Source organism: Mercenaria mercenaria, chromosome 18, assembly GCF_021730395.1.
Source record: "Mercenaria mercenaria strain notata chromosome 18, MADL_Memer_1, whole genome shotgun sequence".
NCBI classification, from domain to species: Eukaryota; Metazoa; Mollusca; class Bivalvia; order Venerida; family Veneridae; genus Mercenaria; species Mercenaria mercenaria.
Window position 1 is genome coordinate 46,167,054 of NC_069378.1, and position 23,969 is coordinate 46,191,022.

At 34.7% G+C, this 23,969-nt stretch overlaps 1 protein-coding gene across 1 annotated transcript in view; it reads right to left on the reverse strand.

The window, feature by feature from the left end:
* Positions 1-23,969, reverse strand: part of LOC123537820 (probable G-protein coupled receptor 158) — a 76,138-nt gene that overhangs the window by 31,868 nt on the left and 20,301 nt on the right. Inside the window, exon 2 of the mRNA XM_045321665.2 lies at positions 3,025-3,133. Coding sequence (XP_045177600.2) covers positions 3,025-3,133 — 109 coding nt within the window. The remainder of the gene's footprint in view (positions 1-3,024; positions 3,134-23,969) is intronic.

A 23,969-nucleotide genomic window follows, 5' to 3' on the forward strand; every position in this document is an offset into this window, starting at 1 on the left:
GATCAAGCTGAATTTAAGGTAAGTGTGGGACTAGCTCGTAATAAAAATGTCTCCTTCATTGTTTTCCGGCAAAATGTAAGAATTCGAACCCCGTCTGTGTAGACAGTCACCCAAGGAACATTTGTGGAATCATTTCACAAGTACACATACAATTTCTGAAGAGGATATTTTTAATCATCTGTATATGCATATACGGAAAAGTGCCAACACCCTTAGGAGGTCATGTTTTGGCGCTCTTGAAAGAGGGTGCCAATGAAACAAGACCAACAGTTCCTGAAAAGTTTATACCATATATAAATAAAGAAAATCTACCCCTCCTCATTGTTTTCACATGTTTCTAGCATGTAAGAAATATCTGAAAGAATTTCAAAGACGGACAACCAAGGATGAAACATTTGTGTAAAATTAATTTGAAATAAAGTTAGCAGTTTATGATGATTTTTATTTTTTCCACTATAGACATATCAGGAAAACCTCGCCCCCTAGAGGCCAAGTTTTTAACGAAAGGAATTATTTGATAAAGGGTTGCACAATGAAACTACATTATACGTTTTAATCCGGCAAATAGACTTTTAAAGTTTACACTACGGCTATATAATAAAGGAAACATATCGCGCCCTGTCTCTTTTCAACGATTCAGCATTAGTTTGAAGGAGTTGGATAAAGTGTCACGTAAGAGACATTTCAGTGATATTATTTTAAATTCAGACCAACGCTTTCAGAGGATAAGATTTTCAAGGTTTCCCATTGATAAATATATATAGAAAAATATGGAAAAGCTGGTGGCCATGTTTTTAAACACAAGGTTTTTGATGGAGAATCACCTAAGGAACATTATGTTGTGCCATTATTTAGTAAACGTGTCGGTGGTTTCTAAATAAGATCTTTAAAAGTTTTCCTTTCGATTGCCATGGCAACCAGATTTCGAAATGAATGATCTGAATTTGAAAGAAGGAATCTACAAGGGGAACATCCAAGGACTATTCCTGTGCAGTTTGGTCAAAATTGTCTTAGTGGTTAAGGACAAGATATTATCAAAAGAAAGTGTGGATGACGGACGATGGGCGGACTATGTATATTAAAGATCCTACAAGCTCACAATGCACGAACACTGTGTGCTCAGGCGAGTTAAAGGTTATAGGAAGATCCATCAAAATTAAGAAAACATTCACAGCATCCTAGAGACATTTAAGAAGCAGTGTTATTGATATTGTTCCTTCTCGCCACTAACATAAGGAAGGATTCTTTTAAAAAAGTGCATAAAAAGTATTAAACAGTTATTGTTTTCCCAACATTATATGTGTATTAGCCACGAAGCCTTTCACATCGCATATGCATATTATTCCCAATACCAATTACGAAACAAAGGTTTTGTATACCATATAACAGCAGACATTATCGGATTGCAAAATAGAGGTCAAAATGCATTTTACTTGACATTGCGCAGATATTATTTATCCCTCGTGAAAAGACTAACATTCACTGGTACCTCCGGCGACATTTAGAATTAATTATCGTATAAATAATGTCATTTGAGATTGAATCAACTCCATATCGTAATATAAATATAATTAAAAAGCTTTCGCAGTTATTCATTGACATTATACAGACGCCCTAATCATAGAGTCCAAATAATTCCAAATATGATTTTTCGCTTTAACCTTTAGTAAAATGGCTGTTAGCAATAAATTTGATGATTCCCCTAGAGAAATTTGTATCTGAATACCAAAAAATGCCTGCCAACATGTCATTGCATAATAGCATTTTGGTAACGCATATCAATCCTGTTACGGAAATTATGGAATCTTTACAGTAAACTCGTAAGTATTAAAAACATGTTTACTGTACTCGTATCAGCCGATCCACACCCCGACGCCTATCCATCCCCTCCTCCCCAAAGACATTATTTATACTCTTCCCTCCACAACTTATATCAATTTCGTCAATTTTGTCTACTTTTAATAAAGACATGGTATCAGAAAAAAATGAAGATTATCTATAATAATTATAATGAAGAGAATATGTATTTGTTTAATTTTCGAACAACAACAAGAATCGACAATGCCATTCAACTTGTATATGAAAATCAGTGCTGATAAAGACATTCATTTGATGACATACAGAAGAGATTCAATAATTTGTAACAGGAGTTTTCGTAAATTACAAAAGCTTTGTTGTTTTTGACAACTGATTAAACATTTGTTTTAAAAAAAATCAAAGATAAATTATACATGCCTTCAAATCCGTCTATAAGATTTTTGCGTTATATACATTTTTACATAATCATTTAGAGATAGGTGAAATTTTCTGACACTGGTCCATTTATCAATAGAATCATAAATTGGGATCGTCTACTTTGGACCATTTATCAATAGAATAATATGAATTTGCGTGTAATCGTCTACTTTGGACCATTTATCAATAGAATAATATGAATTTGCGTGTAATCGTCCTACTTTGGACCATTTATCAATAGAATAATATGAATTTGCGTGTAATCGTCCTACTTTGGACCATTTATCAATAGAATATATGATTGTGCGTGTAATCGTCCTAATATGAATTTGCGTGTAATCGTCCTACTTTGGACCATTTATCAATAGAATATATGATTGTGCGTGTAATCGTCCTACTTCGGACCATTTATCAATAGAATAATATGAATTTGCGTGTAATCGTCCTACTTTGGACCATTTATCAATAGAATTATAGGATTTGAATTGTAATTGCCCCACTTTGGACTATTTATCAATAGACATACAATTATACGTGTAATCGTCTGGTTATCAATAGAATCATATTATTCTCTGTGTAAAAGTCTGACTTTAGTCTATTTCTGTGTAAAATCATATGATTCCATGTATATTCGTCTGACTCCGGTCCATTCATAGATGGAATCATTACCAACCCTCATTTTAGTATTTTCTAAGCATTTAACATTTTTGACCTATAAGGAAATTTATTTCGCCGCTTCTTCTTCGCAGCTGGAAACTAACAATTTCTAAATACAGAGTAAATACTGACCTTAGTTGTTTCAGGTCTGCATTTATGAGATCCGGAAAACAAAGATTCTGAGTCTACGCACTGGTTGACTGAGGTTTTTTCAAGGTCAATATCGAGGACAACAACACCCCTGCAAAAAAGGAAATAATATATAATAGATGAAAATATAACAGTTGCTTTTTCAATATTTTTGCCACTACAGCATTTGATGTTTAACACATGATAGTATAATTTAAATTTCAGTTGTGCATTCGACATAACAAGATGTCCACATTATCATATGTCACACCTCCATACTGATTTTAAGCCAAAAGTATATTTTCTGGATTTAATAAGCTTTGTGATTGACTGTGTTGAATATAAAAAGAAATAAATGGGCTTATTTTCCCTATCGTTGATACACGTATGTGTCCGTGTATGCGTAATAAATCTAACAATTCCGTCAGTCCTAATATATCATTCAACTTCTTCAAACCGAATAAATGTTTTCCAAGTTAATTTATACTTCTTAAAGGTCTCCAGAACTCCATTGCAAAATCTGATTGCTTCGTGAAATCATTTAGTTCGCATGAAATGTCCCAAATGAGCCATCATCATTATCAGCCTTGGGCTCATGCAGTCATATAATAAATCAAAATATAAAACATAATGACAAACAGCCACTAGGCAACTCTGTTCACGATTCTGTGGCGCCCCAACAACATTTTGTACCCTTTCGCATTTGTGTATTTTCAGCCTCATGAATATTTCTCAGTTACTACACTTTCTCTAGTTTATTGAAGTTAATAACCTTTATAATAATAGATGTTATCGTTGTACGTTAATCAATAGGCTACATTATTGTCATTAAGTTGAATTATTCGTACCGAATTCTTTCGTACCCTGCTGACAGACTACATGAAAGTCAAAAATGCCTGACTTCCGCATATTTTCATGGGTTTTCAAGGCCTTAATCGAATTTAAGTGGTAAAAAAGATAGTTTATATTTGTTTTATATTTTACTTAGTTGGGGAACTTCCCGGAACTATTGCCCTTCTGTGAGAAAATAAATATTTTTTATCTTCAGTTGAAAAGAATAAATCATCAGTACTTGCAATTTTAATGACCACCTCAATCATATTGCAAATAATTGTAATTGGTGAAATACCAAATTTTAATTCCCTTATGGGAATCCCACGGTAACGATCTGCTATGAAAATCCTATGTGGGGAAATTGTTTACTATTCGATCATAGAGGTACTCAGAAAGTAAATATTTAATCCAAACAGATACATGATTCAAGAAGGTCAACTCAGTGTGGTGTTTTTACAACATATTAGCAAAGCAATCGTTATACTAAGATGATATCAAAATGAAGCACGTTTTAAGTCCCATAAGAGAATACATACAACTCAATACTTGTACTTCACTTTGGGGCATCATTGGTGTTGAGAGGGCAATTTTTGATTGAATATATAATATTCGGGCAGGAGTTTTATATTGATCCCTGGTGTATTCATTTCAGCTAAATTTGAAGTGGTGAAAATAAAGTTTTATGAAATTCTTGTGATACTTTCTAAGTACAACTGTATCTTATAAATAGTTCATATGATATGATTTGACTTGCATTGTATATATGTATAAGTAACTGGGCATTGCTTACTGTTTTATTCTAAGATAACTGTTATATTTCAAGATTAAAATTCATGACATGACACATTTCTATAGGTATGTGTTTTGTACTTTATTATAATTTTTTATTATTTGTTTCTTTTATACTCTTGGCACTCAACGCAGTCATCGAACGTAGATTATCAAAAGCGTTCTCTCAATTGAAATTTCCGGCACAGCCACTTTCCGACCATCACCTATGTTCGACCGTCTAAGACTTTGTATGATAAAAATCTCTACCAGCCAAATTCATCCGTCGCGATTGTTTAATTGTTTACAATGGAGACAGAGCATATCAGAAACCTATTCTCCCTAAGTTATGATACTTGGAAGATTATATAAATTGTTTTTATGTATCAGTGCGATGTTTTCAGGAGATTTTTCTTTTTACCAAAAAAACCTGCATGTTCCCTTGGCTACTACCTATCCTTACCAATATTCATTATTTACATATCTTTTGCACTAAATGTATATTCCGTAACCAATGTTTCCTACCAAAATTGTGAAGCATACCATACAAAATTATCATACCAATACAATTCTGATGCCTGTCCCTACAACAGTTGTCATAATTTTTTTAACATTTTGAAATACTTGAATATTCAAAAGCTTAGCAGTAAAGTAACACATTGTCATCTTTGAAAGTTATCAATGTAGCAGATTGTAACATCTAGGTTCTCTGGAATTATAGTGCACATGATATAGGTCTTTAGATAATGCTCTATTTCCTACCATTTACTTCACCCTACTCCTTGTAGCCTATCTGCCAATTCAGGTAAGTGTATCTACAGTATACTGATCTGTCATGTTGATTTAGACTTGATTTGTGGGTTGTTCTATGTTTGCCATGGTGAAATGAAAGTACAGTAAAAGTTTAGTGCTGTCTCTTTTTTTCAGAGCGAAAATACCATATATAGTCGGATTTTGATTGTAAATTTCCAGCATGACTTCCTACTGACAACTCTCAAAATTAGAGATCATGACAGGGATTCAGTACGAAACTTGAAACATAAATGGTATGCTTTTATAGCATTTATGCTGATAGAAAGTGTGAGGCAATAGACCAAAGAGTTGGACTTGCATGTGGGCAAAACTGGACAGAAAACTTATTTTTTAACCAAACACATTAAACTGCTGTTTTAAAGGATTAAGTAAGAGAACGCATTTCAGTTATGTATTATGTTCCTACCTTTGAAGTTGTGTCAGGGAAACACGATACCAACGCCACTTACCGGGAACCTAATTTTAAAGTGTATAAACAAGGTCAAGCGTCCAATAGGACACCACGTTCCCACAGACCAGTCAGTTGCAGGACAGTCAATGTTGACTGGTAATAATACATGTACTAAATTCATGCATCAAATCAACTGTAAATCCTTATATACTAACCCAGAAACATTTACATGTAATCCTATCTGTGACGTATTTTGTCATATGGATGTAAAATGACCAAAACTCGTGTCTGAACTTATGTATTTTAGTTCGACCGTGAAAGGTGAATGACTTCGCGAATAAGGACAAAAAAGGGAATGCTTTTGACAAAGAGACGACTAACCCTATGTACATCTATTAAGTTAGTTACACTACGAAGTCTAAAAGATATCGCATTTATCAAAGCCATTTTGAAAATATCCCACTTTCGTATTAGCACCTGTCAAGATATCACCTTACCGAAATATACGTTAATTAGCCAATTTGGCAAATGTGGTAAATAAAAATGAATATGTGAAACTTTTTTTTCCGTTCTGAAAAGAATAATTTTAAGGCAATCCAGTAAATAAGTTTGTATTTTTGTTTTTATTAGTCTAACCGACAGCTGTAAAGCTCATTAATTTACTCTCAATAACTGGGGTTAGTACATCTCAAATAAAAGGAAATTAAGGTTTATTATTGCTGGCTCATCAAATCTACATGTCTATACAAGGGATGCCTTTATCTATAGACCAGGAACACGTCCGATATTGTGTTACAGCAAACAATCCGAGTTTCATTGAAACTTCATATGTCCATCTTTTCCTAAAATATTTTATCAATATATATATTTACTTTAAAATCTACAGACTCTCACTCAGAGACTCGGTCTAACTTTCGGCTAAATACATAAATCAATGATGGTGTATGTAGATATATATTCAATATTAAATGTCTTGCAGTAATAGTCGGGGATTTTTTTTAAAGAAAACTTCAAGATATTTTTTAGTTTATATATTATATTGTGTGTATTATGTGTGTGTTATGTATGTACTATTTCAAATATAATGTATAACACTCTTTAATACATATAAACTTCTTAATTTCATCTTTGCATAAACTATATGTGAAAATTGGTCATATTTACACATATGAATTTTTTGTCTTGTACACTTTTAAGCTCGTTAAACTTGAGACCTCTAGTATGTTAACAGTGAAATTGTGGACGATGGGCGATGGTCAATGGAATATTGACATCAGACCATCTCACCTTTTCTTCTGATGAGCTAATGTTGAAAGAAATGTAACTTGTTCAAAATCGAACATGGAAAGATGAAAGTAGACATTGTGTTGAAAGAAGTTAGCTCAAATATAATAGTGTAGTTCACATTTCCGTTAAATTGTTTGTTTTTGGGGTTTAGTTTGTTATCTGAGTACAGGCCGTCTGATTTATTTTAGAATGTTTAAATATCTTTTTAAATCAACTAGTCGTAGATATAAATTTATAACAGGATGAATTTCTACGGCTTTAAAAGGGAGCGGTGGTCTAGTGAATAAGGTGTCGGCCGCTCAATCCAGGGGTCGTGGGTTCGAGCCACACTGGGGTCACGACCATGACTCCTTAAATGACAACGGTAATTGTTTTTCCAGGAAGCGGACTCGAGAGTGATTCCAGTAAGCTTGAAGCTTTCATCACGATCGAGCTAAAATCAACTAGTATAAACTCATTTCTACGACTATAATTCATTCAAGTTCATTTTACAAGATAATTTAAATTGACGCGAAGGAAATACCGAGTACGAAAATGAATTGCAAACTTCTACAATACTCATAAAACAGCACATTTATTGTTACTTTGAAATGACGTCATGAAAACAACAGGCCATCATCACATACAGAAAAAGTAATTTATAGGATATACACCAACCCAATTCTTGTAAATGAAATAATTTGTCCTGAAATATCTCGTGTCTATAACAGATTTTCACATTCTCATACAAACATATTTTTCCCGGCGTATGGCGTCACCATGTCATCATAGAATGACGTCAATGCTTTTCAAAGTCTATTCATAAAATGTGTTATTTGTCTAACCGTCTAATGAAAGATCAGTTCCAAACTATTACAACGAGTTAATGCTGATTTTATTGATATAAATCATATTGTTATCACTCAATTGTGTTCCATACTTATAAAACTGCGGATATGCGAGTAAATTATTTCTTCCGTACATCTAGACAAACAAATATTTAAAGCAAGGTGACAAAACGCTAGTCTATAAATACTAATATGCTTATCCCGTATAACCTACACTATTTTCTTGTCTTCTTGGGGTACCGTCAAGCAATGGTACATAAAATCTATTCGCAAAAAGTATTGAGCGTATAATGTTTGTGTACGTAATCCAATAGATCTAGCAAAGTATACCCTCAAAATGATGGTTGAGCCTAGTGCAATTACCAGTTAGTTTAAATAAGAAAACTTTCAGGATTTCCGATCAAAAGAAACTGTAACTGACTGTGAATGATGCAATTTCATGCATCCAGTATAAAAAAAGACATGAACATCTACAGAAAAGCCTCAGCTATACCATCAGGAACTTTGTATTCTTTTAACACATTTACTGATTTGCTGCATATATTCAAGGTCGCTATTAAAGGCAAGAAATAATGGCTTTGACCAAATAAAATGTCTGACTTCTTGTACATGTAAAAGGTGAAAAGAAAGTACGTTTCGGTGAAGCAATCAGCTATATTGATTTACAAAGATGTAAAATACAACAGAAATTGTACATACCATTCACTGAAAGACTACCAATGATCATATCTTAGAGTTTTCTGATTGATAAGTTGAGATGATTGTATGGCAATCAGTGAAAAATGCCCTATCTCATGATTTTGTTGTAGAAAAAGGATTTTTCTTTCACTAAAATTTACGGGGGTAGGCCAATTCCATACTTTTCAACACACATATGTTGCTATTTAGAAGTTATTTGTTTTGTTTCATAGTATAGTAGTTGAATCTATATTGCACAAATAATACTAGTAATTCATGATCTGACATAAAATGTTTGCGTTAGGATCAATGAAAGAAGAAAGGCTTATTTATTTTCAAAAGTTGAAAATTTCTGAACTTAATATATAAAATAAGTTTATTTTCTTCAGTAAGAAAATCTGAAACTAACAACAAATCAAAATTTAATATGACTGAAAACTATCTCACTTTCCATGTTTTTGCTATAATGTTTAAAACGAACATCCTTTATATGTACGGTCTTGCTGATAATGCCAGACAATTTTCTAAGTAAGCATATTGTTAAGCTGGACATTGCTTCATAACTAACGTCCATTCGAATAAAATGGTACATCCGAAAAAGACATTCGAGTATTAAACAGTTTGGCAATACTAACTTCGATCAATTGTAACAATAGCATGTTGATTAATCAAACTGGAGAATGTGGTTTATAAACATTAATACATGAAACCCATTTATTTTTAAGACGGATGATTTATAGAAAATCCAGCTTTTTAGAGAGTATCTTTGTATCTTTTTTGTCTCAGTTTTAATGACAGATTGTAGCTCATTAGTGTTCTCCCAGCAATATAGGTCAATAGGCCTCCAGAAAAGTCTGTTAGTTGATACGAATTTACTTAAAGTCGATTGTGACACAAGTCTTCAACTACACGGTGTATAGGTTAAAACACACAAATATAGTTGTTGTTCTTTATTCTATATAAAATTGACCTATTTCTAATGACCGCAGCACACATCAGAACCCATTTTAAATGTCTGTAACTTACATTTTCTTGGAGAATATTGTCAATGCTAACTAAAAATCAAAGGAAAAGTGGGGGTCATGTTTGATGCAAGAAAAATAGTTTCAGTCAAACACACAAACTGCAAAATCAGCTAAAAAATGAGACCCCAAATTATACTGGTGGTGTATGATCTAAGTTTCCATGAACAATTTTGTCATGTTGTTATTTCATTATGTAAATGCTACCTACATGTCAAGCATAGATCTGTCATGTGATTTTAGCAAAAAAATTGCAAAGAAAATAAGGAAAATAGCTCTACAGAGCAAAAAAATATTGAGGACTATTTGTATCCGCCATTATGCGACTACATGTACTTTTTTTTTCGCGCCATTTTTCTATTTAGTGTCTGTATGCCTATTAGAAAACCTTTTTTCTCTGATACTGTGCCAGTTTCATTTGAAATGTACAGTAAACCCAAATGCATGAAAAAATACATGGTTTTAGCTTGATATCAACAGTTTCCCAGTTTTTACGGCATTTTCAGTACCATAAGACAAAGCGTCAGATTTTGTCAAAAATAGCTGTCGCGACATAATTTTGAAGCAGTTACCCTAAATGCAGCCTTGTTTTACCCTGTTCTGACATTTTCTACTCTGATCTGCATGCAACTTACACATTTAAACTGTTAAATATGTTCACTTTTACCTCTGATGGCCAGAAAATAGCAATCAGTAGGCTATATATATGCAGTTTTTGAAAAAAATACACCCAAAACAGTGAAAATGTGATATTTTTGGGTTTTATCCTCATTTTCAACAAAATTGCCATAATTTTGTCATTTTCTATCAAATTCTAATCAAAGTAACCCATTTCCACCATCATCTGGCCAGATTTCATTTATAACCAATGTCATCTTATATGCATATCGGACCCCTCTCTGTGATAAACGAGAAAACGGATCCCTTTCAGTTTGCACACGGACCTTCTTTGTGGTAAAGAATGATCTCCAACGTCAGGGAGCTCGGAAAATCGAAATTTTTGTCCTGAACACAGGTTTGTGCATAAAAAACACATGAACGACTGGAAGACGTAGCTATATACCATTGCATTTTTATCGTTACATTTGTTTTATCAGTTGACATAAGTCAAAACGAAGATGGCATGTAGACGGAGGGTACTGGATCGGATGAAAATCGTGCGATGTTTACGAAACTTAAATACGACTTCACTTGTATGTCGCAAGTAGCTAATAACTTAGATGTGAAGCCGTTGATCCCATCTTATTTGTAAATTCACTTGTGTATGGTTATTTCCGTCATATTTCTTTTGAAAAACGCCCTATTAACGACTATTAATACGGTATCAACAATTTTGGAACCCGGCTATATAGAAAAGAAGCAACGCAGAAGGAACTGGAAATACTGGTTCCCTTTTAACTGTTCCTGACAGTTTTATGAACTTGTGGATGCATGGCCTGGACTGAATCTTGACCTAATTAATTAGCTGAACTTGAAATTGGTGCAGTTTTGTGGTAGGATTATTTTCGAATGGAACAATATGAACCCGATCGGGATATCCCGAAACAAATGGTTGGTAAAGGTCTCGTTTGAGCAATCGTAGTTTCACAACTTTAAATGATATTTCCTGAAAGGCCCGTACCTAGAGAGCTAATGTCCATAGACAACAGATACCTTTTCTCGGCATTCCTAGTAGAGTTTTGCATCAAAGGACTATCTTAGCTCTGTCGAACGACATCATTGCAATAATCTTTGCTGTTCCTTGGGTTGAACTGTACTACATATTCGGGACTACATAAGGCAGATTTGGTTACTTTATGAAACCCTCCATAGATAGGACGCCGTGCTATTGATTCCTACATGGTATAAATCTACACAACTACTAGTATATATATCATGTGTAGGTATGCAGCATGTAGAAACTCGAACATATCAAAATTTAAATGTGACACAGTGACTGTACAAACACAATTTACTTTTAACTACGATACTGTACTGCTGTACTGTATTGTATAACCTGCAAATTATTCGAAGCTCAAACAAAAGCAAGCCACTTTCAACAACACTGTCAAAAGAGCAAAATATTCAAGGCTGGGACATTTACCAAGTCACCATACAAGACCTAGCCAGTGTTTCCCTTTATTTGTATCATGTCTTAAAAAGATAGTGGTGCTACGACAGCGAAGGGTGAACGCAACGTTGTGATAAGACTACGTAAAAGCATAACGTTAACGTAACGGCACCGAAGCACCGTGGTTTTCCCTGTTGGATATTCTTCCTTGATTTTTTACTGTAGTTGTTAACATCCCCAAGTTAAAAGAGGAATCATTCTAAGTTGTTATTTCTATGCGGTCAGGAAGCAATATTATTGGTCTGGGATAATCATATCTTATTAACTTGTACGTTTCTAATTCTTGTTTCTAACTAAATTCAATATGTTCACTCTTTGCTGTTTGCAAGATGAAATATAAATTAATGTAAAAATTGATTTCTAAGTCCTTGAAATAACCAAAAATGATTTTACAAATGTAAAATTTATGATAGTTTTGTTAATATCAGTAACAGAAGTTTTAATATTTAATCTAAAGTTGTGATCCACAAAGAATGAAATAGCTTGCCTTGGGCCAGTACTTATAAGTAGAGATATCTGTTACTTTACTTCCCTTGCAATTACACAATTGAGTGGGAAATGAAAACGGTTTAAGACACAATATTATACATTTTTGCACAACAAAAACATTTAGAATAAATACGTGTTTGATTTACCTCTCAAAATACGCTTCAAAAATGTTGTCAACTTACGGTAAAATATTAACTTTTAACAAGCCCTAATAAAATGAATCATCAATAAGTATTTTATAGCACAGATAATACAGTTTTTCTTGTACCAAAATGTCACAATAGAAGCACTTTTGTAATTTTACAGAACAGGTATGATTAGTAAAAGGTACACTTATATTGATCTCTATTTCCTATGCCTTGTTAATGGTCTTAAGTTAGCATTATTGATTAAAACGTGTTCCGGGGACGACAAATTACATCTAGAAGTTTCAATTTGCGCTTTATACACAAATAACTCAAAGCTGGCAAATGAAGAGAGAAATTCTCATTTCCAAGGCTGGATTCTGTCATTTATACATGTAACTTATATACACGGAAGTACGATATTGACATTGGCATTTGGGTATACGCAACCTCAAATGTCTGAGTTACAATTACCAATCGACGCATATGAAAATTACGAGGGTCCTGCAAAAAGTTCTGTCAATAGGTTCGCATTTCTTAAGACTTACTAGTAACAACCTCGCACTTGTGAAAGGGGGCGGTGTCCTGTATAAGATGGACTCCTGACCATCCTTTGGACGATTCTCATTGTAAAACTCTTTTACTTTCTTCAGTAGAGTTCTTGTAGAATCGTCCAGTGACTGTATAGACCAGATGGACAAGGCACTTGAACGACTGTCCCACTAGAATTGAAGAAAATTGCGTACAACATCTTTTTCGAACGTATGGTTCTCTTGGCAATACAGGAGCGTTTTTGATCTTTGCGCTTCCATTGCTTATTATCAGCCCTTCTCTGTGGCTCAAACATGAGCATCCAGGTTTCGCCACCTGTTAGCAAGTTACAAATAACCCGACTATCACAAAAAATTCCTGGGCTCATTTAAGGCGTTGCTTCTTTTGTTCCTCAGTGAGCAAATGAGATACCCACATAGCGCAAACATTTTCTCAGGTCCAAACGCTTTTTCAGAATTGTTTGCACACTGCCTTCTGATATGTCAGTACAAATGGCTATATCTTGCACCGACAATCGCGCATCCTGTTCAGCCACAGCTTTTACAGCAGCGATGTTTGCCTTGACAACAGAGCTTTTAGGCCTATCAAAACGGGTATCATCTTCGACAGATAACTTCTCAGCTTTAAAAGCTTTAACCAAATTAAAGACGGTGTGCATAGAAATTGGCCCGAGGTCCATACATACCACACAATTTATCAAATATCTGCTTTGAATCTATATCAAGCCTTGAGCGGCATTTGATATAGCTAAAATTTCACTCTTTTCGTCCATTTTACAATGTGACAAGTAAATTGGTCAGTGTACATGCCTACAGGTTTTTCAAGTTGAAATAACTCCTTCATTTGAAAAGCAATTTGCACGAAATAAACGGATATCGTTAGCTATTGGACACACCATTAAAGTGCAATGAAGTGTTTAAAAAAATCCTAGGATAAAACTACGGAAGCCCATTAGTGACATAATTTTTTGCAGGACCCTCGTAGAAGTGGTCATCTATCAATTTGTGATAGATAATCTGTAATATGCAGTATAACGACTTGCATTATGGAGAGTAGTACCCAATATACACTCAAGATAACCTAGTTCTTTTTGGAATTGATAAATCTGTGTGTTTAGAAACAAATATTTCAATTATGTAATTGCAATGTTCCTAGACGTAGGATATTTGAAAAGAACTGTTTGAATAGCTGTCGATTTTGCAATATAAATAAGAGATAGGACACGAATAACACTACACAGGAATTCGCCAAGGAAAACACTCTATCACCTCAAAACGGTGTCATATGCATTTAATTTGGCAACATCATATCATTATTCCGACATATTTAGACATATAATAGACAGTTACAGAAAACAATTTTGATCATTGGATCAATTCATAATATGACAGAACTATAGAACTATATAGTGCACTATGTACACACAGACACTGGGCGAAGTTCACAAATCAAATATTTCAAAGATGTTTGAGGTAGATCTATTACTTAAAATTACTCGCCCATAGTTTAGGTGAAATTTTTCAACATGTTCATTTCCACCAAGTTTGGCATAGAATGTATAGATCTATATGACAGTGAAAAAATGATAACGTGGGTGAAAATAATACGCACAATATAAATGTAACTTTTCTGCATTATTTAAAAGCGTTGCACCGATTTACTACCTTCTGCACAATATTGTTGGTTAGTAATAAGAAAAGATCTATCTTGAAAAAATGTTATGTCAATAAGTTTGTAGACCACTAGTCGCTTGCAGAGTAGCCTCTATCTAGACTACTAGATCTACTTACCTTTTATGGATTTTTGAGAGAAATTATTTTTCACCTAAAATTTGAGGGGTTGTCCCTTTAACACTCATTCTATTTATAACAAAGAATGCTTTTGTACTTATTAAAGGATACGCATTAAAATGAAGCAAAGCAAACGTGAAAAAAAAACGTTAATGCATTCCCTCCTTTGAAAAAAAACTCAGCATCATAACTGTGAATTTGCGTAATGAAAACTACAGGTCAAAATCACCTACAGGGAGACAAATTAATTGAATGTTCCTTTTCAACATTCTTTGTAAATCTGGAAATTATATATATCCGAAGTAACAAAGTACAGACAGCTTTCATATCCGATAAAATTGCATTTCCCATGCGTATGATGTCATCATGTCATCACGGAATGACGTCATTGCCTTCCAAAGTCTATTTATAAAATGTTTTATTTGTCTGACGGTCTTACTACTGACAGATAATAAAATACCAGAAACAACCTGTGGTGATTTATCGTAGGATTAACTGGTATTAAAGATATTATGTAGCGCGATTTCGTTTCTACGTTCTTGCGCGTGCCTCGGTCACCATAGAAATGATACATAAAACTTATATAGCAAAGGCCAGCGCTGCATTTTTAAGTAAATAACTAAAGCACACAAAGCAAAGATACCAGTCCCATCTCAATAAAGGTTAGCTTAGAGAATGTAGGAACATGTCAGTTTAGAGTACAGAATCACAGGCTATAATTATAATGAGATACAATTTCTAATTAAATTTAGATCTATAAAAAAAATTAAAAGAAATAATAAAATCCTTAAAATCGACAAAAAAACCTCTGAAACATTTTTATTATGTTTGAACCTGAAAACATGTCTGATTTTGGTGATATGCGACAAAACTTGATGACCATTATATCAATTCATACAAGCCACTGCGTCTAAAACATGTTTTACTGTACTCAGTATTATTTTTTTCTTGTCCTTTGGGATGGTGGAATACATTCATTAGTAATTTACTATAACAGAATTACGCTTAAGCCGGTGTGGAGGGCCGGGCCTGAGGGGTGTTGCACATTTCATTACCTCTCATGAGCAGGTTTTATTATCAATGAACCGAGTCTGCTATAGTGTTGCGATCTCGCGAGTATGTATATACGTTAGTGAGCAGTCTAGAACATCTATTTTGCCATATTATCTCATTCATGAATATTACTACTAAAGGGTGTGTAAAAAGTTTGTTCCTACTAGGAAAAACACACTAAACTGGAACATAAACATGAGAAGTAGCATATGCAAAACTTTCACGTAAAGTCCTTGGTAACGTGTTAAAATCGAACTAATATATCTATTTTAGTGATTTGCTCTTGAATAAAATCATTGTTTGTCGTTCAGATTCGTATTATTATACGCTGCGACTTTGTGATACAATTCCTTCGCATCTTGCCTCCAAACAACGATTTTCAAACAATCACAAAGGAAAATATATTATTTCTTAAAATATATCAACAGAGCAAATACTGGAAATATTGATCTACCACAAATATTGTCGAAACTGATCAGCTAATGACATTTCATCCATTAATCAAAAGTCTTATCAATTCATGTATGACCCTTAACAAAGTTACTAGTATATAGCCTCTGTACTAATACCTAGTTGATATCCTGTCAAACAAAAATGTTTACTTCTAGATTCAGATAAAATTTGGTATCTCGAACTCCGAGGACCGAGTGATATACTTCGAGGTAACTAACGTTCGGCTTCAGAATAACACGATACTTCAGTTGTGCACGAGTTTGTTCAAAGGCAACGTTCATGGATTCCATGCCGTGATAATTTCAGTGAACTGAGAAGTGTTTGGCGATATTTCATTTATGCAACGGCAACGTTCATGGTTTCCGAACCGTGGTAATTTCAGTGAACTGAGAAGTCTTTGGCGATTTTTCAACGTTCATGGCTTCCGTGTCTCGTACTTTAGATTAACTGATATGTGTTTAATGATATTTCATTTGTGCCAGGGTAACGTTCATATGTTCCATGTCTGGTAATTCTAATGAACTGAAATATATTAAAAGATTTCAATAGCTCAAGGGCAAAGTTCAGAGAACTCGTACCTGGTAATCAGTGAAACGATTCCAGTAGTCGTTCATGGATTACGTGCTTGACAATAATATTTATGACTTTTTGCAACATAAACAAAACGATATCACAGAAAAAAACTACAGCATGCTCGATTTATACTTCAACACAAATATACGTTTACAGAACTGTACCACAGATAGGCGATAACAATTTAAAGTATTGGTTTTATTTTCAATGAAGTGTGTTTAACAATCATAAGAAGTATGGTTGCCATATGTCATGCTTGTTATGCAACCTGGTCGTATCTAACTATACGGACATTGTATGAAAACACTTTATCGTAAGTTAATATTGATGCAGAAAAGCTTGGGCAATGGCACATATTTGGCAGAAATATGTCAACACAAAACTTGGCAAAATAGAGCAATGATAGAAGTTTGGCTGAATTTGAACAAACGGTAAAGATTTAGCAAATGTGTTTTTTTTGTGTCATAATAGGTACACATTGTCTTGTGTCTGCCTTATGTCTTTGTTTTGTGCATAATGTAATAGAATATGTATATAATGTGTCTTTTTATTATCATGATAATTGTAATTATTATTATTATTATTATTATCATTATTATCATCATCATCATCATTATCAGCATCCCCATATACAAATAGTTCTTTTTTTTTTTCGCGTGTATACACATTCAAAAGTGCTCTTCAGTGCACATTCTATAGAATACAAAATAAAATAGTCTAAGCATGAAGAAATAAAACAAGAAAATGTTACGTTACTGCGTTTATTTGTTCACACCCGCGGAATTTGAATCCGTAATAGTACTAAAACATTCTCTGCAGGGTGCCTGATAGAAAGAAATCATCTCCCAGAACATAAATAGATCAGAATTTGTGTAAGGACTAAACGGTATGTAAAGAAATGATGATCACTGCCAGAGTATAAATGAAATTCTCCGTGGATTCTTGATGATCAGACCGGTTATCTCGTGTTTAGCTGAAATGGAATTTCTGGCATCCTTTCCAATGAAAAAGTTGTAAATTACACGAAACGCAAGAAAAGCACCGAGCCAAGTATGATGTTAAACAACAGTTCTGGACAAAGTTTTGAGCGATTTGATAAATGTGTGTGCACAAACGGTATGTCCATACAATCAACAATGATCGTGATTTCTCTGACCACGTTTATCAGCATTTTATGCCGAAACTTTGTAAAAACAAGTGAGCCGTGCCATGGGAAAACCAACATAGTGGGTTTGCGACCAGCATGGATCCAGACCAGCCTGCGCATCCGCGCAGTCTGGTCAGGCTCCATGCTGTTCGCTTTTAAAGCCTATTGGAATTGGAGAAACTGTTAGCGAACAGCATGGATCCTGACCAGACTGCGCGGATGCGCAGGCTGGTCTGGATCCATGCTGGTCGCAAAGCCACTATGTTGGTTTTCCCATGGCACGGCTCAAGTATTCATTAACAGGTTAGAGTAGTTCAGTAAAATTTCATCAGTATGAATATGTTTACAATAATATAGAACAACAGCCACTCGTTGGTTATAGTATATTACGTATCAGAATTTCAACACCTTTGATGTTCCAATAATTTAGGACAAAGTTTAAGACATTTGTTGTTGTAAGTATGTGGAAGTTATTTCGATTTCTTCCTTTTTTAAGTATATCTAATGGCAATGGAAAAAACTCTATGTGACCTCTGTAAATATTTCTCGAGTGATATTCAAATTTTGCATGTGGTGATAGCCTGGTTTACTGGATTATTCCACAAGCTCGTACAAAAATGTGCTAACATTTTCAGTAAACAGAATCAGAAAAGAACACAATAGACAGGTGTATGGCTTTCGATATTCTTCACGCCTTATCACTAAAATAGAAAACCCACAGGTCGCCCAAATTGACATAAACGAAACTGTTGCAGGCTCGGTTTGATTGAGCCTGTTCATGGACTATGGGACGGTAGTGGAAATGCAAGCTACCGTCCACGCCCTCTAGCCCCGGGTTGAGCAGAACTCGACATTTTCACATGTTATAAGTACCAGAATATAATTTAGAGACATCCGCAGATGTATTCATACGGCGGTGCACATGGAATCTTCAATGATACACAGAATGCAATTTCATGAAAAGCGGCATATGGTCCCCTTATAAAATAATGGATTTGCCCTAAACGAGAAAACAGTGGACAGGGCAGAACTAAAGAAACTAGAATTAGAGAGAGAATCTATGGTTATGGAGCCTGCATATCACAGAAACTGCCAAAAGACAAAATTAAAAAGCAGGCACCATATCCAAGGGGTGATTTAACATTAGCCAAAGTGATTTAACACTACCCAAAGCTTTAAAAGCTTGAGTATTGGAACCACCCAAGTCGAAATGCTTAAGCTGAAAAATTAAACAGTACACTAACACAACATTAATGTCATGCTGAACGATCTGAACAGATCGAAATATAACAGCTCTGTTGTACTTTGTCTTTATAACTTTCCCTTTTTATTCGTTTACTAGTTTCATTCTCTCGTCCTTCTTTCAGTTTCGTCCTATCGCATATTAACATCTTTTACCCTTTATATCTTGTCACCGTATCTCGTAGTCGTACATATTCATATTGTCTTTTTTTCTTACTGACTTATTTGTGTAATTGCATTTTTTTGATTTTATTCTTTTTATTTAGTGCTGTCTAGAAAACAGTTTTTTTTTTTGCCGTACGGATTAAAATTTATTTTCTGATATTCAACGGTTAAGAAAATAAATTCTCGTCGAAATACTGCTGGTTTAAACGATATTTGCATATCGCCCAGGTGTCATGACATAATAACTATTAAATTTTATAAAACTTGGCATTTGGTAGTATAGGGAACCATGTCACAGACCATTTCTGCATATGATCCAAAAGAATCACCTCGTCACTGCTTATATAAAGGCATAAAATTAATTTAAGACTGATACCAAAATTCTATTTCACTGACAAAGGGAATACAGTATAATGTTGACTAAAGGAGGGGGGATATGCCTTGTTCAAATATCAATGACCGGTAGGACATTTTATTCCGTTTAATGGCCTGTTTCTGCAATATATAGGCTCCACAACCTCAGATCCCCTCTCTTAAATTGCATTGTGTTCATTTCCGCCCCATAGTTGTCTCGTTAAGGGCAAGCCCATTATCTAAACTTGGGTCCATACGCCGTTATTAGTAGAATTGCACTCTGTCGAAGGATCTATGTGGCTCCAATGGAAACTGCTCGGGAGCAGAGTAAAAGTTCACTCTGGAGGGTGTTCCGGTTTGGTGGGGTTTTGCCAACGGAGTGTGTGCAAAAGTACATTAATAGTGACACAATTAGCGAACAGCCTGATATATCCTTAATCATGATCTTGTTTGGTTGCTGTATGAAACAATGCCATAAATGTTGTATGGCCATGTTCTACCAGAAAACATTCTGCTAATCATGATAAAAGGCCACGAATTTCCAGGTGTACTTTTGCTCTGATAAATAGAGGGTCGATCTGTAAAAAATATTTCGGTCTCTGGAAAAGATGGGTTTTAGTTTACTGAGGACTTTTTTTTCAAAATAAATAAGAAGGCCAGATTTCGGGTCCACAAAATGTGTTCAGTTTGGAGGGGTTTACTGTATTTAGGGGTTCAACTTTACAGGGGTTTCACTGTACACCGCCGTATGAACACATCTGTGGATGTCTCTAAATGTGTAATAGTACTTGTAATATGTGTAATTTTTGAGTTGTGCTCAAACTGGAGCTAGAGAGCGGGACGGTAGCATGCATGCTCACTACCGTCCATGAGCTGGTTCAGTCAAATTGAGCCTGCAACATTTTCGTTTCTGTCGTGTTGAGGGACCTATGGAGTTCTATAATCTGCAGTTATACTTGTTTTGAGTTTTGAATTATCTCTCATAAAATTTGCATGTTTTATACTTTCTACATACGATAGAAAGATACAAGAAGCATAATACATAAACTGTGAACTTTCCTTAAAACTGTGCGGGCAAATAGATTGCAAAGGTACAGCTGTAAAACAAACAGCTACGTACATATTTGAGCCGTGCCATGGGAAAACCAACATAATGGCTTTGCGACCAGCATGGATCCAGACCAGCCTGCGCATCCGCGCAGTCTGGTCAGGATCCATGCTGTTCGCTAACGGTTTCTCTAATTGCAGTAGGCTTTAAAAGCGAACAGCATGGATCCTGACCAGACTGCGCGGATGCACAGGCTGGTCTGGATCCATGCTGGTCGCAAAGCCACTATGTTGGTTTTCTCATGGCACGGCTCATTTCTATATTTAAAACTGGTAAGCACTCCCGTAAAGTACAATAGAGGGAAAATAACGTGACTTTTTGAGTCTTTGTTTGTATACCAACAACAAAAGTACATATCGCGGGTCACGACAAAGCATTGTTTTTGGTTCCATTTATAATACGAAGGCGTGTGTTATGAAAACAAATACATGTAGTTGACAGCATAGTTTTTTCGCCGTGATTTAAGAACGTGGAAATAGCTTAGGAAATGTAATATTGTCAGTAAACCCCTGCTGAGATAAAGACTTTGCTTAATTTGAAGTGGTCAAAAATGCTTACACCTTACATTATTTTAGAACTACTATAGCCAAAACCAGATGTTTTGACGGTACAAATAAACACTTTTGTTTACTTTAAAAGAGTTATGTGATACACTTCTTGTGAGTTTGTTTTTGTTTTCTTTTGTTTGTTTGTTATTGTTTTTTTTTTTTGGGGGGGGTTGTTGTTGTTGTTGTTTTTGTTACCTTGGAAATTGCATAAGAAATTAGTTAATTGCCAGTTCACCCCTGCTGAGATCAAGTCTATATTTAATTGGACGTGGTCAAAAATGCTTACACCTTACATTATTTAAGAACTATTATAGCCAAAACAAGGTGTCGTAATTTATGTACAAACGGTACAAATAAACAGTTTTGTACTTTAAAAGAGTCATGTGATATTTTTCTCGGGTTTTTGTTGTTGTTGTTGTTGTTGTTGTTATTGTTCAGTGATGTTATATTTTCTGCTCCTTTGGGGTCATTGAGTCCATTCAATATCTAAGTAATAGAATTCCACTTAAGCCGGTGAGGCAAGGGAAGTTTTGCACTTTCCATTACCTCTCATGAACAGACACAATCAAACCGAGTCTGCTATTATTTTGCTTGGTTGCATATTATGATTCCAAAGGATCGTTTTACCGATTTTATTTTCTATGCCCGTATTCATTAATACTTAAATTCCAGATCTTATGCTTAAGAATGGCAAAAGAAACAATCTGATGGATATGTCTCTAGGCTTCATTACACAGATGCGTTCAGTTTTATACCCCTGTAATATTTCGAAATAAATTGCTGCTTTTCTCTAAGAGCAGTAACTTCACCACGAGTAAAATGTGAATTCTAAAGTTTGCTAATATTTACTAAACTGGTATACTATAAAAGTATTTATCACATTTGTGTAGTAATGTACTGAAAATTGCTATGGTATGAAGGCAAGTCAAAATATTTGGTTATATATATCTTGTAAATGTATGCCTCTATTCTATAAAGTTTTGTTTGTTTTGAGTTTCACGCCGTTTTTCAACAGTATTTCAATTATATAACTGCTGGCAGTTAACCTATCCAGTTTTCCTGGATTCTATACCAGTACTAACCTGTTTTTCGCAAGTAACTGTCACATGAATCAGAGGTGGAGGACGAATAATTTCAGACATAATGTTTTCTATCAATCGTCATGGAGAACATACATCCCGTCCTGGGATCGAACTCATGACCCCGCAATCCGTAGATCTGCGCTCTCCCTTTTGAGCTATTCTATACTATCTAAACTATATGAACGGTAAAAATGTTTAACTTATTGCCAATGGCCATACAAGAATACTAGAGTTAAGAACCTGTATACCTTTTGGAATTTGTTTGAAGTTTTACAGTTTCATATGTTTCAAACAGTAAGGACTTAACCTGTTGATTAGCAGCACCTCCATGGTCACCGTTCCACATTTTGAGTTTCTAGACCTCAACCTGTCTGCCCGTATGACATTTTCGAAATTTATATGTTTCAAATCTTTTGAGCATTATGGATTTATAATTATAAATTGACATTATTCTGAAAGACCCTACTTTTCACTCTATTTCATTAAATTGATGGTTCAGCCTCATGGTCTTTATCAGAATTATTTTGTTTGTACGTATTAGCTCCTTAGATATCGTTTCAGATTTTGAGATTTTGGGACCTGATCAGGTCTGAAATCTATCTGTCAGCTATTTGAAGCTGTTAAAGTAAGAAGTAGGAAAATAATGTAACTGCCTCTCTGGGACTGTTAGTAGGTAGATACCTCTACAATGAATATTATTAAAAGATTCTCCCCTCTCATTTTTTCTACAAAAACATCAAAAATACGCCCACACATAAATGTAAACAAAACCTAGTCTTAATATATACATCAGTGGTCATATTAAGTGTCCCGCACTGGTTCCTTTAGTATTGTCATACCTCTTGTGTCATTCGTATTACCATGTTCATATATGCATATGAGCCGCGCCATGAGAAAACCAACATAGTGGCTTTGCGACCAGCATGGATCCAGACCAGCCAGCACATCCGCGGAGTCTGGTCAGGATCCATGCTGTTCGCTTTCAAAGCCTATTGCAATAAAAGAAACCGTTAGCGAACAGCATGGATCCTGACCAGACTGCGCGAATGCGCAGGCTGGTCTGGATCCATGCTGGTCGCAAAGCCACTGTGTTGGTTTTCTCATGGCGCGGCTCATATATTGTTCGTTTATTGCTTTGTATGAGGGAAACAACTTCACAACGAGGATAAAGGATGGATCGATCAATGACTGATCAAACAACATTTATGAATTTAAAATTTCTGTATTTATGATGCCAATGACCAAACTAAGTATTTTAGGTCAACTGTCTATGGAATGTCAAGAAAAGTGCAGTTATAGCCATGATATACATTTTAAATTCGTAAAGTCATAATTATGCAGTCAAACTTCGCTCATTTAAATTCTGATAATCATAGTAGTCGAATTCTGCTATTCGCTCAAACCCATCGTCGGTTCCAGGCTAAATCCCTATATAATGTACATGTATAGTATTTTGTTTGACGCCTTGAACTACAGGAAACAAAAACTTGAAACAAGTGAAAATATTCAAAACGAAAGGAGAACAAAAAGAACCCTC